General features: G+C 41.1%; 1 protein-coding gene across 1 annotated transcript; it reads right to left on the bottom strand.

Moving 5' to 3' along the window:
* Positions 1 to 899: 899 nt before the first annotated feature.
* Positions 900 to 10154, bottom strand: gata4 (GATA binding protein 4). Its single transcript, XM_030771683.1, has 6 exons — positions 9343 to 10154; positions 2970 to 3136; positions 2191 to 2316; positions 1736 to 1817; positions 1418 to 1548; positions 900 to 1313 (listed from the first exon to the last, which is right to left on the bottom strand). The coding sequence occupies exons 1-6, from the start codon at positions 9878 to 9880 to the stop codon at positions 1188 to 1190; spliced, it is 1170 nt and encodes a 389-aa protein (XP_030627543.1). The 5' UTR covers positions 9881 to 10154; the 3' UTR covers positions 900 to 1187.
* Positions 10155 to 14545: the final 4391 nt, after the last annotated feature.

Raw genomic sequence — 14545 nt, forward strand, 5'->3', positions numbered from 1 at the left:
TTAGGGAGTGCTTTGAATTTGGTTTAACGGTTCTCTGTTGCCATGGTGATTTGGTAGAGTCTCTCCCATCTCGCAGTAAGTCACGACTATGGTTGCATCTGCCTCAGCGCTGGAGAGTGAACCTGAGGTGCGGAGTCTTTGCTGGCTCTTCACTCTGTGTGGTTTTGAGAGGATCTGTTTCTCTCATTCTGATAAAATTTTAGGTTGTCTTCATACAAAGCGACGGAGGCTATTTGTAAACATGCGTGGATATATAAGTAAATTCCACAGTCAGAAAGGCACTTTGTGAATGAAAAAAAAACAACAACTCTACAATAAAATGAGATTTTTCATGCCATTTTCACTTCATCTAAAAGTCAATTAGTGATGTGATTTGTTTCTTGTAATTTTTTTTTTCTTTTTTAAGTTTGCTTTTGGCTCCAGGGCTGAAGACTACAATTGGTTGCCTAGCGACCACATCTGCCATTTACATGATATACATAGTCCCTGTTAAATAAACTATTAAACTGCACCACACTCAGTAATCATGTGAACTATGATCAAATTCTTAAGAGAAACAAAACATAGACAAGATCCCCTCTTATCTTTCTGGTCGTTCTGGTACATAAGGTCAAGCACTTGGTTCCAATATTTAATGTTCCCTTTGTCTCAAAGGCAGTTATGAGGAATTCTTCATGGACCTTGATTGACATGTTTTTTTGTTTTGTTTTTTTGGGTGGGGGTGGGGGTGAGGGTGTATGGTTTAAAGGCAACATTGGTCTGTCTCCATGGAAAAATGTATAGTCTTTCTATGCATTCTTTGTTTTTTTGTCCCATTTAGGGCCATTTTGGAACATTTTTCTACCTCTAAAAATCTGCTGCTCTTTTTTCGTTCTGTGACTGGAAACAAAAACCAACAAAAAAACGGAAAAAAGAAATCAGGTCCTTGGTTCACCATTTCAAGTTCTCTCATAGCTTCTTTGATGCCATGGTTCTGTGCTAGTTTTTCTCCTATAAAGTGTGTCTAGTTCCAAAATTCTACGATTTTTATTTTACAGCTGTCTTGTTTCGGTTTGTTCCGCCTCTTTGTTGCCATGGTTCCATCAATGTTTTTGCTTTGTGCTCAGCCGGTCTGGACACCTCAGAAAGTTTCAAACCAGAGAGTAACTTCACTTGGGTGTCGGACAAAGGGGTGCTGTTATTACGGCCTAGGCCAGGATCAGACTGTTCCAGGGCTCAGTCTTAGAGCTGGAGGGACCAGAATGGCCTCCTGGGGAGAGTTTGAGGGGAGTTGCTCCACTTGGTGTGCCCATGTAGGCAGGAATAGCCGTCATCTGGGAAGAGAATTTGATGTTATCATGCGGTAACATTTCCTTCGGACAAAACAAGCTTTAACTTCATGATTAGCTTGGGTCACTTTGAAAAGACATGTTCTTACCTGTGCGTGTATGTTGTGATGAGAATAGAGAGTGGGCGTGTCTGGTTCAGTCTTAATGGGGCGGGACTCCTCGGCAGTGTTACTGGAGCTGGGAGTGCTAGAAGGGGTTTGGACGTCGTTGCCGGGGGTTCCTGCCAATAAGAGATTGAGGTTCATTATGACATCATTTCATCAAGTGATCTGAGGTTATTTTGATTCCTTTACGTCATGTTTTCCTTTGTTTTTTCATGTGTCTGTACGAAGATACACACATAATCCTGCGCAAACATAGACACACATTCATGCATGCGTTCCTTTAGTTCGTTTAGTGTGTTTTACCAGATTTGGACTTGTTGAGGTTTTTGGGTTTGCGCTTGCGAGTTTGAATTCCCTCTTTCTTCATGGCCAGGGGTCGAGCGACCTAATCAGAACAGAGTAAAACAACAAACAAACAAACAAAAATGAGTATATCTATTTACAAGTGGAAATTTCTGTCCCTCTTTTTAATAATTATCATGCACAAGCAGACGGAATCAGTTCGTTCTTTGACGTCTTTCTCCTCCACAAACTTGGTGAGTACTGCATTTCACTCCTTTTTTCTCACCTGTCGTACTCATACCTCTGTTCACTCCTTATTCTGGTCCTCCCTTCCCATTTCTCTCTCTTGCTCCCTGTCTCACTCTCTTTTTCCTCCTCTTTTTCTCGCCTCTCCTACTTATATTTCCTCTGTTCTTCCCCTCCCTTCCCGTCTCTCTCTCTCTCTCTCTGTCTCTCTCTCTCTCTGTCGCTCTTACCCCATGCAGTTTCATGTAGAGGCCACAGGCGTTGCAGACAGGTTCTCCCTCTGCGTTGCGTCTCCACAGAGTGGTGGTGGTCGTTTGACAGTTAGTGCAAGACAAACCCACTCTCCTAGAGGCAGACTGAAAAGTACGAAGAGTTAACCTATAGTTTTTGTTTGATTTTGTTTGGATTTGGTTTTGTGGACTAAATATCTTCATTGTTTAAGATGAAGAACTCTGTCAAATTTATTGAACCCCTGTTTATTACGGTCCTCTCTTTTATGGATGCAGGCCTTAATGGAACTTTGGAGCTCTGTGCAGAAAACCTCAGTTGTAATCCAAGGTGGCAGATATTATCCTCCTTCAAGCTAGGCCTGGATAGCTTGTCTGTTATTATATTGCACACAGTGACTTTTGCAGAAACTCTTCGGGCCATTTCATGTCAAAATGTTTTTTTACAGATTGATTCTGCTCATTAAAACGTTTCTGCTCATGCATTTACTTACGCTGTACGCAATCTCTAATCAGTAGAGGCGATACAATCTTTCACAGTCTCCTCTGTCTATTAGCGCACTTCGCTAGAAATATTTTACAATTGTCCAGACAACTATCTTACGTTGGAAATCGCCCAAAGAGTACACTATCACTACTTTTCAATTGTGTGTAGAGAAATAACTTCCTTTTTTTTTGTTTACGCTGAAAAACCATCACAGATTCTTCCCTGTGTATCGCCGAGAAGATACTGATGAGTGGGCTGGGCTGCGAAGACGTTGCATTACTTAAGAAAAACCTACCAAGCGTCTCTGTGGTTTGATGAGAGGCCGATTAACTCCATTCATCTTGTGGTAGAGACCACAAGCGTTGCACAGGTAATGACCGGTCCCATCCCGCCGCCACAGGGGAGTCGACATAGCGCCACAGTTCACACACTCACGGCCTTCCGCAAAGTCATCATATAATTCTGAGAGAGAGAGAGAGAGAGAGAGAGAGAGAGAGAGAGAGCGCAAGCTGTTAAAGATAAACAAATCTTCACTAGCCTACATACTAAGAGGTTTACAAATGATAACGGTATCGTCAAAGTCAACATCTCTGTGGGTTGAATCAAAAGGAGTGTATGAATTATTTTACTTTCTGTGAAGACACTTCAAGTCGGCAGATGTCGCTGTTTCTTTAATTTCAGACTCAAAACTGGAGTAGGGGCGTCTGGACTGTCTCTGCAGCGGACATGTCCTTCTTTGACAAGAAAGCGCTCTGTAAATAGAGCTGAAATGGAGCTTATCTTTATAAATGGAAACAGCTCTCTCGCATCATACACAACCTCTGAGGGGTTCTTAACTAGAACGCTGAACGATGGATCGATAGGGACAAATGCGCGGGATCAAGAGAGTGAGCCGATCTTAAATCCATCATTTGTTTTCATTCGTTGCTCAATTTATCTTTCCAGTTAGGTTGATATGGTCCGCTGGGAAAAGTAGGTACGGATAGCCGTACTAAGTGTTTAAAAGCGATGTCGTTACGAGCTAAGTATGCGATCGTTTTCGCTGATGACCATAACTCAAGTCGTAGTGTGCAACCTCTAAACTTAAGAGACAAATGATCCCACACACTGTTCTGGGCAATTGAAATAAAACATTTACAACAGTTTGTGATAATTCTTAACTAATTTAAGTGGATTTAACGTTTTACCACAAAAAAACAGCCCTCTTTCAAAAACACTTGTATGGTTCAACCTACCACAGGTTTTCAGCTAATAAATGATGTTGAATGGATAAACTGGTTAATTTAAACCGGTGGCTAAAATCTTATTCCCAACCACCAGAACTACGAAGGACTGTGTGCTGTGTATGTGGAGAAAGCAGCTGTTGTAATGGTTCTATCATGTGAAATATGAATTTGTAATGCGTTTTGGTGGATTATTTTGGCGCAGTTCTTAGCGGCCGTGCACCTCAGAAATTCGGCTAAGAATGCTGGAAGTATTACAATGGGCTTCCTCCCAAGGCTAACAACAACGTTGCAAAGGCCCCTAACCTTGAGACGTGAAAGAGTTAGCCAAGACATTTCAGGCAATACCAGCAAAAATACAGATAAAAAATCGTAGGTCTCCAAATGTATCGTCTGTTCTTAGGTGGCAAAGATCGTTAACTGCACAAATTTAGTCAGAGGTTAAAGGTCATACACTTACTATAACAGATCGCTAATGTATCAGTGCTTTCAGGTTTTTATCCTTTTATGATCACAGGCAAGCCCACTGGACCGTGACACATAATCGTGGGCTTATGTTTCATCGCTAACCCTACACACGGCACACATCAGTCAGAAAAAAAAAAAAATACGACGAAATAAAACAGCGATGTATGAAATGTTGCGGTTTCAAGAAAAATGAGCAGATACTCTGCGAGTTTATGACCTGCCAAAATATTTAGATTTCCCTGCTTAACATCAAAACAAACAGCGAGTCTGCTGGAACAGCATGAGAGGACCTGCTGTTTTTGGGAATAAAAAGGGAGTGAATATGTAGAGGGTTGAGGGCTGAATGCCTAACAGTACGGAAGCAGCATCGGTCCAGCAAGTCTTGGTTTATGAGTCATGGAGAATCAAGTGGAAATCCTCTTAAATCATTACTGCATGCAGTGATACTCATTAGTAGTGGTATCTATATTTTTTCTATCCACTCATTTGACCTCCTGAGCTGTTTTCAGTGGCTCTGAAAGACTCCTCCATTTCTCCTGGGTTTTTTTTTCACTCGAAGGATTTACATCGGTCAGCGCTGAAAAACAAAACTTCCCTGTGACTGACTTACTATTCAGTATGAGCTTGTATATCAGTTATTATTATTATTATTATTTATTTTATTTTTTTATTATTATTATTGTTGTTGTTGTTGTAACTTATTTGGTACAAAATATGATTTTAGTATCTTAACCCATAAAAATCAAATAATCAATTTGAGACAAAATGGATAAGCCTATAGTTTGTTTGTTTCTGCTCATTTTTATTTTGTAAGTTTTTTTTTTTTAAACATTGAGGCTAGTCTTAGAAGGGACTGAGAAAATTAAGTGTTAGAAAGTATAGGGTTCAGAGTCACATGATTCACGCTGAGAAGCACTGGACTTAGGATAGATTATGACAGATCGTGATGATGTCATGAAGAAGTTATAGCACCTTTCACAATTTATAATGCCTCCACGTGATCCTTTAAAACGCATTTCTTTTCACAGATATCATAATTTGCCCGTATTGAGGTCACGAATCGGAGTCGTCGGTCACGTGTGTTATGGTGAAAACTGTGGCCTAAATGAAGCATTTGAAAATGTAAAACATGTGGTCTTGGACAGGAATAACACATACCATTCATTTTGCCAGTAATTTCTGCGGTTTAAAGGCCTTTGCAAAAAAAGGGGGGAAAAAAGAAGCAATGGGCTGTATCAGAAACAGTGAAACATATAGATAAAGATTCATGTAATGTGGAATCTTTGATAATCCATATAATTAAATGAGACGTTCAAACAAGTTTTATAAATGTTTTTCCCCCTGGCCTTTTTATCTCTATGTCTACTTTTTTTTTTTTTTACACAGCCTGGGTAGTTCTTATTTTGTTGAGCGACTGCGCCCCCCCCCCCTTTTATTTGCGTAAAACCTGTGCTTATTGGCCTAGCAGAAGTGGTTTAAAACTGGTCATGAGGAATGAAACAGAATTTTAATACATGGATACAAACAGTCAAATCGAATATTAATGTACGTGCGACTCTGTGTCGTATGTCAGTTTAACAAGGTCATTGCACAAAGAAGTCATCGACTGGTACGCAACTTCCCTATTATTATTATTATTATTATTATTATTATTATTATTATTATTATTATACAAAAATCCTTGGACAACACAACAGGGACGAATGTCCTCTGAACCCTGTGAACCGGTTGCGCACAATGAAGCTTGTACCGAATGTAATGTGAAATACTGGGGTTTTCACTCAAAGCCAACTTCCGTGCACAGGCACAGAGGTGCACTCCCTATATTTTCTAAAACCATAAAAGTCCTAAAGAGACCGATGTTCAATTAGAATAAAGAAATCAAACAGACGGGAACCCTTAATTAGGCCAGAACAGATCAAAATCTCTCAAGAGGTCCTAATGCATCGCAAAGATTAAACAGACAAACATTCTCCAAGCTGCATAGCGGTGTTTATGGCAAACAGCGTCATTTACTGTCTATAGCAGAATATTCCTCTTATGTCTAACTACTCTGTATATATGAGTATGTTTATGTCTGGTTTGTAACTGTTGCTGAGTTTCTTAATTGTCCCTCCAGTGTCAGAAAAAAAATGTGACATCGTGATCAATACCTACCATGCGCGTGCACACACACACGCACGGGACTGGCTCTCACTCGCTCATACCGGTCTTTGCTGACGTGCTGTTCTGCTGAGCGTTTGGAGATACTCCATTAATGAACTAATAACCCAAGACAAAGTCCACAGGCATTCTCCAACATTAGACATAATCGATCGAACGCATATGAGGAGAGCTTTGTCGCGATGTTGTCCAAAACCTGAGAGTGAGGATGATCGACTTGTGCTATCCACGTGCCATATTTTAACATAAGACCTGCAGCCAGTAACCGACATAAATCAAAGGTTATTCAAAAGTTCGTGTTATGGAAATATGACGCTTTCACCTTACCGAATCATTTAATTCTGACTGATTTATACTCAGAGTTTGATCTAACAACCTTCTTTATTCGATAGAAATGAAAACCGATTGTTTGTGCGTAAAACTCAAGCGTAGGACAGCCTTAAAATTGGTTATAAGGGGTTTGACGTAATTTTAATACATGTATCCATTCAGCCACATCGAATATTAGGCTGCTGTTCCTATGACGTTACATTACATACCGATGTGTCGACTTAAAAATATTTTTGCACAACGAAATCAGCGAATCGGCAATATCCGTGCGGTTAAATTTCTGGGTTTGAGAGATGTTTGTCGTATAGGCCTAGATTGTTGACAAAATAAAAATAAAGAGCACAATCATTTATAATCCTACTTACAAAAGAGATTTTTTTTCAAGTGGTATTAGTTTTTTGTATCATCATCAAGTTTTAAAATTTGAATCTCCAATATACCTATATACAATACTCATGAATGAAAACCTGTGGAATGACGCGTCAAAAACAGGGCTGTCAGGCGTCAGTCGTCATTTTATTCTTTCTTTCTTTTTAAGTATTTTTGTTTGCAGAACTGATATATCAGATTGAATTCATAAATTCCCACCACCAATCAAAACGTGCTCGTTTATTCTATAGCCGGGACGTCGTTCCGCGAATTCTTCAGAATAATAATATAAAATTGGCATATTCGCGACTTAAATGACAGAAAAAATACAGAAATAGAAGAAGGGGTCATGTGTGTCGATATCGGGTTTTCCTCCAGTTTACTGTGTAGTCAAACAAGGTTGGTTTAACCGTTTTAATCTTCATCTGTTTACTTTTTCGAGTATGGCAATTTCAAATATTTAAAATTCATCAAATGACTTACAAAAACAGAGAAATGAAACTAATGTCAATGCGGATGCTCATGGGCCCGACCGACTGAACATTTTTATTTTAACCACTATAAATACAAAATATCTCCTTAATTTTTGGTTTTGCAATTAATGCAATAAAATATCAGTGCACAACGTCTGTGCACTCTTGTTAATCCAGATGATTGATTTAGATATCTTTAATCGGTGTCGCTTTGAAAGACAGTACATTTTAAGACCGCAATTTTTAAAGCTGACGAGTCTCTTTTTTTTTTGTATTTCTTTCTTTTTTCTTTTCTTTTTTAATTATTGCATCGAACATAGCCTGTATTGGTGGAATCCCTTTTTACTTCGGTTAGTTTCTGCTCGACACCCCACTCTCCCCTACGGCAGATGTTACTCCTCTGTATTTAAAAGAAGACAAAAACAGGATAGATGATGAGGCTCCGAACGAGTCAGGATAGCCGAGGACACATTATGTGTCACACATATCTCATTTATTTACCATGTATTTCTGAGAGAGAGAAAACTTCTCTTTATCGCTAGTGCTGTTATTAAAAAGGCTTTTAATACAGTTGGAATAGCTATTATTACTTCACAGAAACACGGAGATAATGGCTTTAATAATAGCTATAGCTAATAATCCCTCTATTTCTTCAATGATTAATTTTGCTGTAATATTGATTTATTAATAACAACTGCTCTCGAAATTTCCTGACGGTGAATTTTAGGCCTTTGTGAGCAATTTCATATCTTAAAAACGCTCGGTCATGTTTTTTAGACCGGGTTGACGAACAGGGGAATTACCTGAGCTCGAGATCAGCCGACCTCCGCTTGGAGGTCACAATTCAACACGATTCAGATTCACTGATTAAATTAAACAAATTAAACTCTTTTTGAATGAAAGCAAACAATAGTATTCAAATCAAGACGTCCCACAAACCGCTTCGAACTCATCTGCTCGTGAAAATGATCAGGCTTCTTTGTTTTTTTTCGTCAGAGAAGCACGGATCAAGGACTGAGAAAATGTGGCGAAACATATTCAAAACCTGTACCAGTTTTTAGCACTTAACTTCCTTGTTTCAATTGGGTTATCTATTAGTCAATACAGTGTTGACACACATTTTTTGTAGATGGATATCAGACAGTGTTTACCGTTTGATTTAAATCAGACAGATGTCATCAACTGCAAATCGAGGCCATGCAAAGAAGTATCAGCGTGTGCACTCAAATGCATCTACTGCTTCCCTCTGTTTTCGCACATAAATACGTACCTTCACTTATGAGAGATACCTTCACTTGAGAACAACAACCCATTACTCATCTCTAAAATATATAGTGGACATTGTTGGGTAAACGCAAACAGTTTTGATTGCCACTGTTTGCGCGACGGGTGCGGTGTTTCAGAAGCAGGCCGGTAATACGAGTAATACGTACAAACAATAACTGGACATTTTGACAATGACTTATCAGTTTTTAAAAAAAAAAAACATTTCAAATTTATCTGAACAAGAACAAGCTGTACCTAACACATTATTCCAATTTATGTTTGTCTCAAGATCTGGACAGGCCTACTTAACTGGGCAACAATAAAAGTTGCACTGACCGATAAACTTATTAATTCAGTGCCTTAATTCACTTCTTACCTAAATTTGGATGCCTTGCGGCGGTAGTTGGTCCTCCAGGCTGGAGACTGTGTAGCACCGAGCTGTCGAAGTGGGAAGCGGCCCAAGTTCCCCCCATGTTCGGACTCACGTAGGCCGGATAGGCACTGTGATAAGAACCGCCGAGGCCTCGAGAGCTGTAATGCTCCCGTCCGTTGGTGGAGATGTTCAGGGGGCTCGAGTAGGTTGCAGTCTCTCTTACCCCAGCCACGCCTGTGGTTAGAGGGGGACTAGTGGAGAACGTGAAACGTGGGGACACCGGCGAGTGGTGCGCGCTCGCTGTGTTGTAGGAGGGCACCGTTTCCGCGCCTGACTGTGCCCATGCCGAATGACTCGAAACCGGGCTGCTCTGCTGCGAAGCCGCGTGCGTCTGGAGGTATGGCAGAGCAGGGATCATGGGGGTGACGCGGGTCGTCGGCACGTAGACCGGCGAAGTGGCAGCGGAGGCGGCATTATGAAGAAAACTGGGTTCGTAAGACGGAGGTCCGTGGTTCGTTGTCATGGTTATGCCCTGATACATTTCCACGCGGAGCAAATCAGCAAAATTGCCTCAGAAGCCACGATAACCCTGCAATTGCGTTCGCTCACCTGAATTTCCTGGGATTCCGCTACCGCATGAGTGTCCCCCTTAAATCCGAGTGGAGTTTCCCTCAGAGTTTTCTCCGTGTTGACCTTTGTCATTCGCTGGCAGCAGAAAGCATTTCTGCTCTGTGCCCCAAGCACTGAATCCACACCTTGCCTAGAGGAGGGGAAAAGGAGGAGTGAGGACAGTGCGCGACTGTAAAGACTACTCCTTGGTGGTACAAATCTCTCTCTCTCTCTCTCTCTCTCTCTCTCTCTCTCCTCACACACACACAAACACACACGCACACACACACACACACACAAAGTATTTATAGAGCATGCCAAGACTTTCCATTGACTTCCATTTACTGCGAATGAAGACTGATAACCCTTTCTACATACAAAAATTGTTGATAGTTTCTATTTTAAAAATGCCTGTTTAAACGTTTATGGAGAGGAGTAAAATGTTCAAATTTGAAATATTCCTATAACTCTGAGGACACTTGGTTCTCACGAGTATTATAAATAATAATTAAAACACACACACACACACACATACGCACGCACAGGGGACACGCTCGAATAATGAATTACCTGTCATTTCTGCCTTTTGCCCTCATCAACATATTCACAAAAATAACACAAATGACGTAACATTCGTATAACTTTATTATAAAGTGAAACAGGGCCCCCTTTTCCCAGCAAATCGAAATATGCGTTAAAACATAGGCCTGCTACTTTGAAGAGAAACTGCAGTATGACGAAAAGAACTAAAATGAATCTCCAAAAAATCTTAGTATTTAACCTATACTAAAGTAGTCTTTACTTTCAGTTTTATCAGCATATCATCCTTCTCTGTTAATTTGGCCTTGTTTTTGTACTTTGTAATATCTGACTGTTTATTACAAACAAACAAACGTTTGCTGTCATGAAGAATCAAACGGACGATTTGAGGATTATTTAAAGTATAGTAAAGTAAAGCAAGGATTTGATCAAGTTAGTCGTAGTCGTATGTTTCCTTCGTGACAGCGAACAGACTGTTCGGCTTAACATATGTATATTTAACGGATGTGCATGTAGGCTACATGATACTATTCGCTTGCCGTTACAACATCTGTTTAAAATGTGCGCACTTTAACGGGAAAATAACAAATCATATACAAGCCATATCTGTAAAAATATAGTTACAAATATAGTGGGTTTAGATGGGTTTTTATAAATTAAAACAACTAAAAAACAAAGCGGACAAACAACAAAAATAATACAACAATCATTAACAACAACTATTAATCAAAACAGTCATGTAATTTTTATTTATTTGATGATCTGTTTTGTTGGAGTAAAGCTGTCAGTTGCCCTATCTGTTGCGAATTTCAATATTAATAATAATAATAATAATAATAATAATAATAATAATAACAAATTTCACGTCAATCTTATCGAAGAACGTGTCGGAAGCGTCAAAAAATGACAAACTTTTGCGTCCGCTGCCGAAGGCCAAAAATCGACGCCAGGGGTGGTCGTCGGAAGTCTCGCCACGTTACTGTTCTGGCAGGCAGATTAATAACTGTCCTCAACACATCATAGCATAAACACAACAGAACACTTCATTGTTTTCTCTTTTCCGCTTGGCAGTTTCACTTCTGAATCACTTTGTGTTTGTGTGTGTGTGTGTGTGTGTGTGTGTGCGCGCCCTCGTGTGTAGTATGCAACACAGTAACCTCCAAGCTCAAAGAAACTTGAATCAGTCTTTAAGCTACTAACAAAACCCCAAATAAGATTAGACAACTCCCATTTTTCCTTCTTAAATGAGTTTGTTGTCTTGTTAGTTATGGTGCTCAAAACATCACTCGACAGAACAAAACATCATCTTTCAGATTTGTAGAGTGATGCTCAACATCCTTGTGTTTTGATGACTTCTCTCTGCCAGTCTTTATATCTGTTTGTCTGTCTGTCTCCTATCTCTGCGGATATTTTTCTCTGTCTCCCTGTAGCCTACGTGTCTTTGTTTCAGCCCTGTCCACTCAGACACGGCAGAGCTGTGATCAGACAGGATGCTGAGGCTGTCGGTGTGGCCGTGGCGAGGGGCTAACCAGGGCCAGGGCAGGGAGGCGAGAATAAGCAGACATCCTTACTCTATCACTCACGGTTTCCTACGGGGCTCCGTCTTCATCCCTCAAGCGCACGACTCCCGTGGCTCCGCCGTCTGCTGGCCGCGGAGACTGCCGCGGACCGCCGTTTGAAGTACCCGTTCAAAACGTTTCCCTTAGCTGACGGGACGGCTTGCGATTGTGATCAGGGTCTTGGCAAAACAGAAGAAAACTGCCCTGTGCCCTGTCCAGCTGTAGACGACATGAGAACATGACTGATTCCTCTTGAGCCTGGGTAATAAATGCTAACGGTGACCCAGGCCACAGGCTAACAATCATTCTATTTTGTCAGCAATGCACTGGTTAATGTGACCTACTGGAATACAGTTGCTTCAAGTTTTATGAATGAAAAAAGAAGTATATGACTTATATAAATAACTACATAAACAAATGAACAAAAAAGAAATTGTGTTAAACCACATATTGACGAGGACATAGAAGTGTACTCTCCGTTAAGGATATTTCCTCATGATTTAATTAACCTCATTTTGTTTTAATTACACTAATTATTGAGTAATTCATTAATTATGGTTTTGCAGCATAAAGGTTCGTGCTCAAAAATGGAGAGCTTTTCTTTATGAGATGTGACAAACGTTTTGGGTTTTTTTTCTCTCTCTCTCTCACTCACCCAGTTGATTTGTCTCCTTCAGACCGCAGCCCAGGCTCCTGTTGTATTGATTTTTTGCCTTTATTCCTCACTGGGGTCAAGGTAAATAGAACAATATACTGCTCCATCGCTTGTACATTTCCATTGCTTGGGAATGTACAATTATTAATATGTAACTTGGCCGACGTTTGTGACTCACCTCTAATGCTGGGTGATCACCTGAACATTCCCAGGGGAAAATTAAAAAGTAAGATGTTTAAATGTTCATCAAAAACCTGTTCATGCTGCCTCAGTCAGTGTTGCAAACATCACAAGCGTGTGTCGAAATCACGGTAACACATACACACTGCGTTTTTTAGACTTTGTCTGAGTTTTTTTTCCGTCTTTGTCGTTTAGAATGTTGAAAGCTAATTGCTTTCAGAACATTTTAGACAACAGATCTCGATGTTGTTGAGAACAGGAATGCATTACGGTTCTGGCTGCCATGGAAACCAACATCGCAGTCACTCCGTGAGCTATTGTTTCATCGCCATGGAAATAATATGCTATTCATCAGAAACCCATGACAGTGTTTTAATGCTCGTATGGCGGGACGTCTCAGGCCTTGTTTGATGTGTGTGCAGCACAATGATGGAGGCCAGAGAGGCCTCCTGAAGGAGTCATCTTCCAGAATGTTCTTCAGCGTCTGTGCAAAACCTCCAGCTATGGACTACTGTCAGCCTGGGTATGCATGAGGTGTTGTGTGACGGGGGATGAGAGAGAGCTGATCTCAGGACAGCAGAGGAGGAACGATAGAGGAATGAGAGATGAGTGTGAATTTGGAAGGGGAGACAGGGAGTGTTTACGGGTGTGTTTGTGATAGGGTGCAGAGGATTACGGATAAGAGAACGCGAGAGTTTTAATGTGTCCTGTTCTGGCACGTTTGAACGCTCCCAAGCAAGAGGTTTTCGTCATGAGAGGTATGGCAAGTACGCATGTGTATGTGAGCGTGTGTGTGTGTGTGTGTGTGTGTGTGTGTGTGTGTGTGTGTGTTCTTATAGTGGCATGTCTCCATGTCTCTGTCCCTACAAGTCTCCAGCGGATGCCTGTCCCCATCATCTGCTGAGCAGACAGGCAGCCCGTGGGGGGTCAGCAGCCCCTCATGGCCCCTCTTCCTCTGGGACGATCCCCAGTCACCCCAGTGGCTCCAGGAAGAGCTCTTCAAATGGGGAGCCATGGCAGGACCAGACTGTGGACGGCACTGTCAGGCCAGAGACCTGCTTCACAGGGGGGCAAAACCTTTATGACAGAGGAAACATGCAGATCCTTTAAACACACACACACACACACACACACACACACACACACACACAAACATTCCTCTTCCTCACTTTCCTCTTCCTCCTCCATGTTCTGCAATTGATCAGCTCCTATTGAATTCCTCTGATCTCATCCAAACAGCGCTTCAAAACTCAGTGAACCTGCTGACCAGTGTGTGTTTGTTTGTGTGTTTTGGATGGCTGGGAGACATGTTGATCTACATGTGTGAGTGTGTGTGTGTGTGTGTGTGTGTTTGTGTCTGATGAAACAGAAGTAATCAATAGACTTTAGGTACAGCTGGGGCAGTGGTGTTTGACCATCACTCACAAACACATTCTCTGGCCTTATCCGAACATTGTCTTATCTGCTTGAATCAATTATCCCGGGATCAGGCTGTGAGCCTGCCTACATGAGTGTCTATACACAGAGGGATGCTTTGGCTCTCGTTGAGCTGATGGGTCTGTTTAATCACTGTTATCTGTGTCTCTGCCCTGCTTAATGGGACATGTGTTGGAGACTCATCGGTTCACAAAATCTTCAGGCGAAGTATCAGTTGAATAGATGA

Source organism: Chanos chanos, chromosome 4 (assembly GCF_902362185.1).
Source record: "Chanos chanos chromosome 4, fChaCha1.1, whole genome shotgun sequence".
NCBI classification, from domain to species: domain Eukaryota; kingdom Metazoa; phylum Chordata; class Actinopteri; order Gonorynchiformes; family Chanidae; genus Chanos; species Chanos chanos.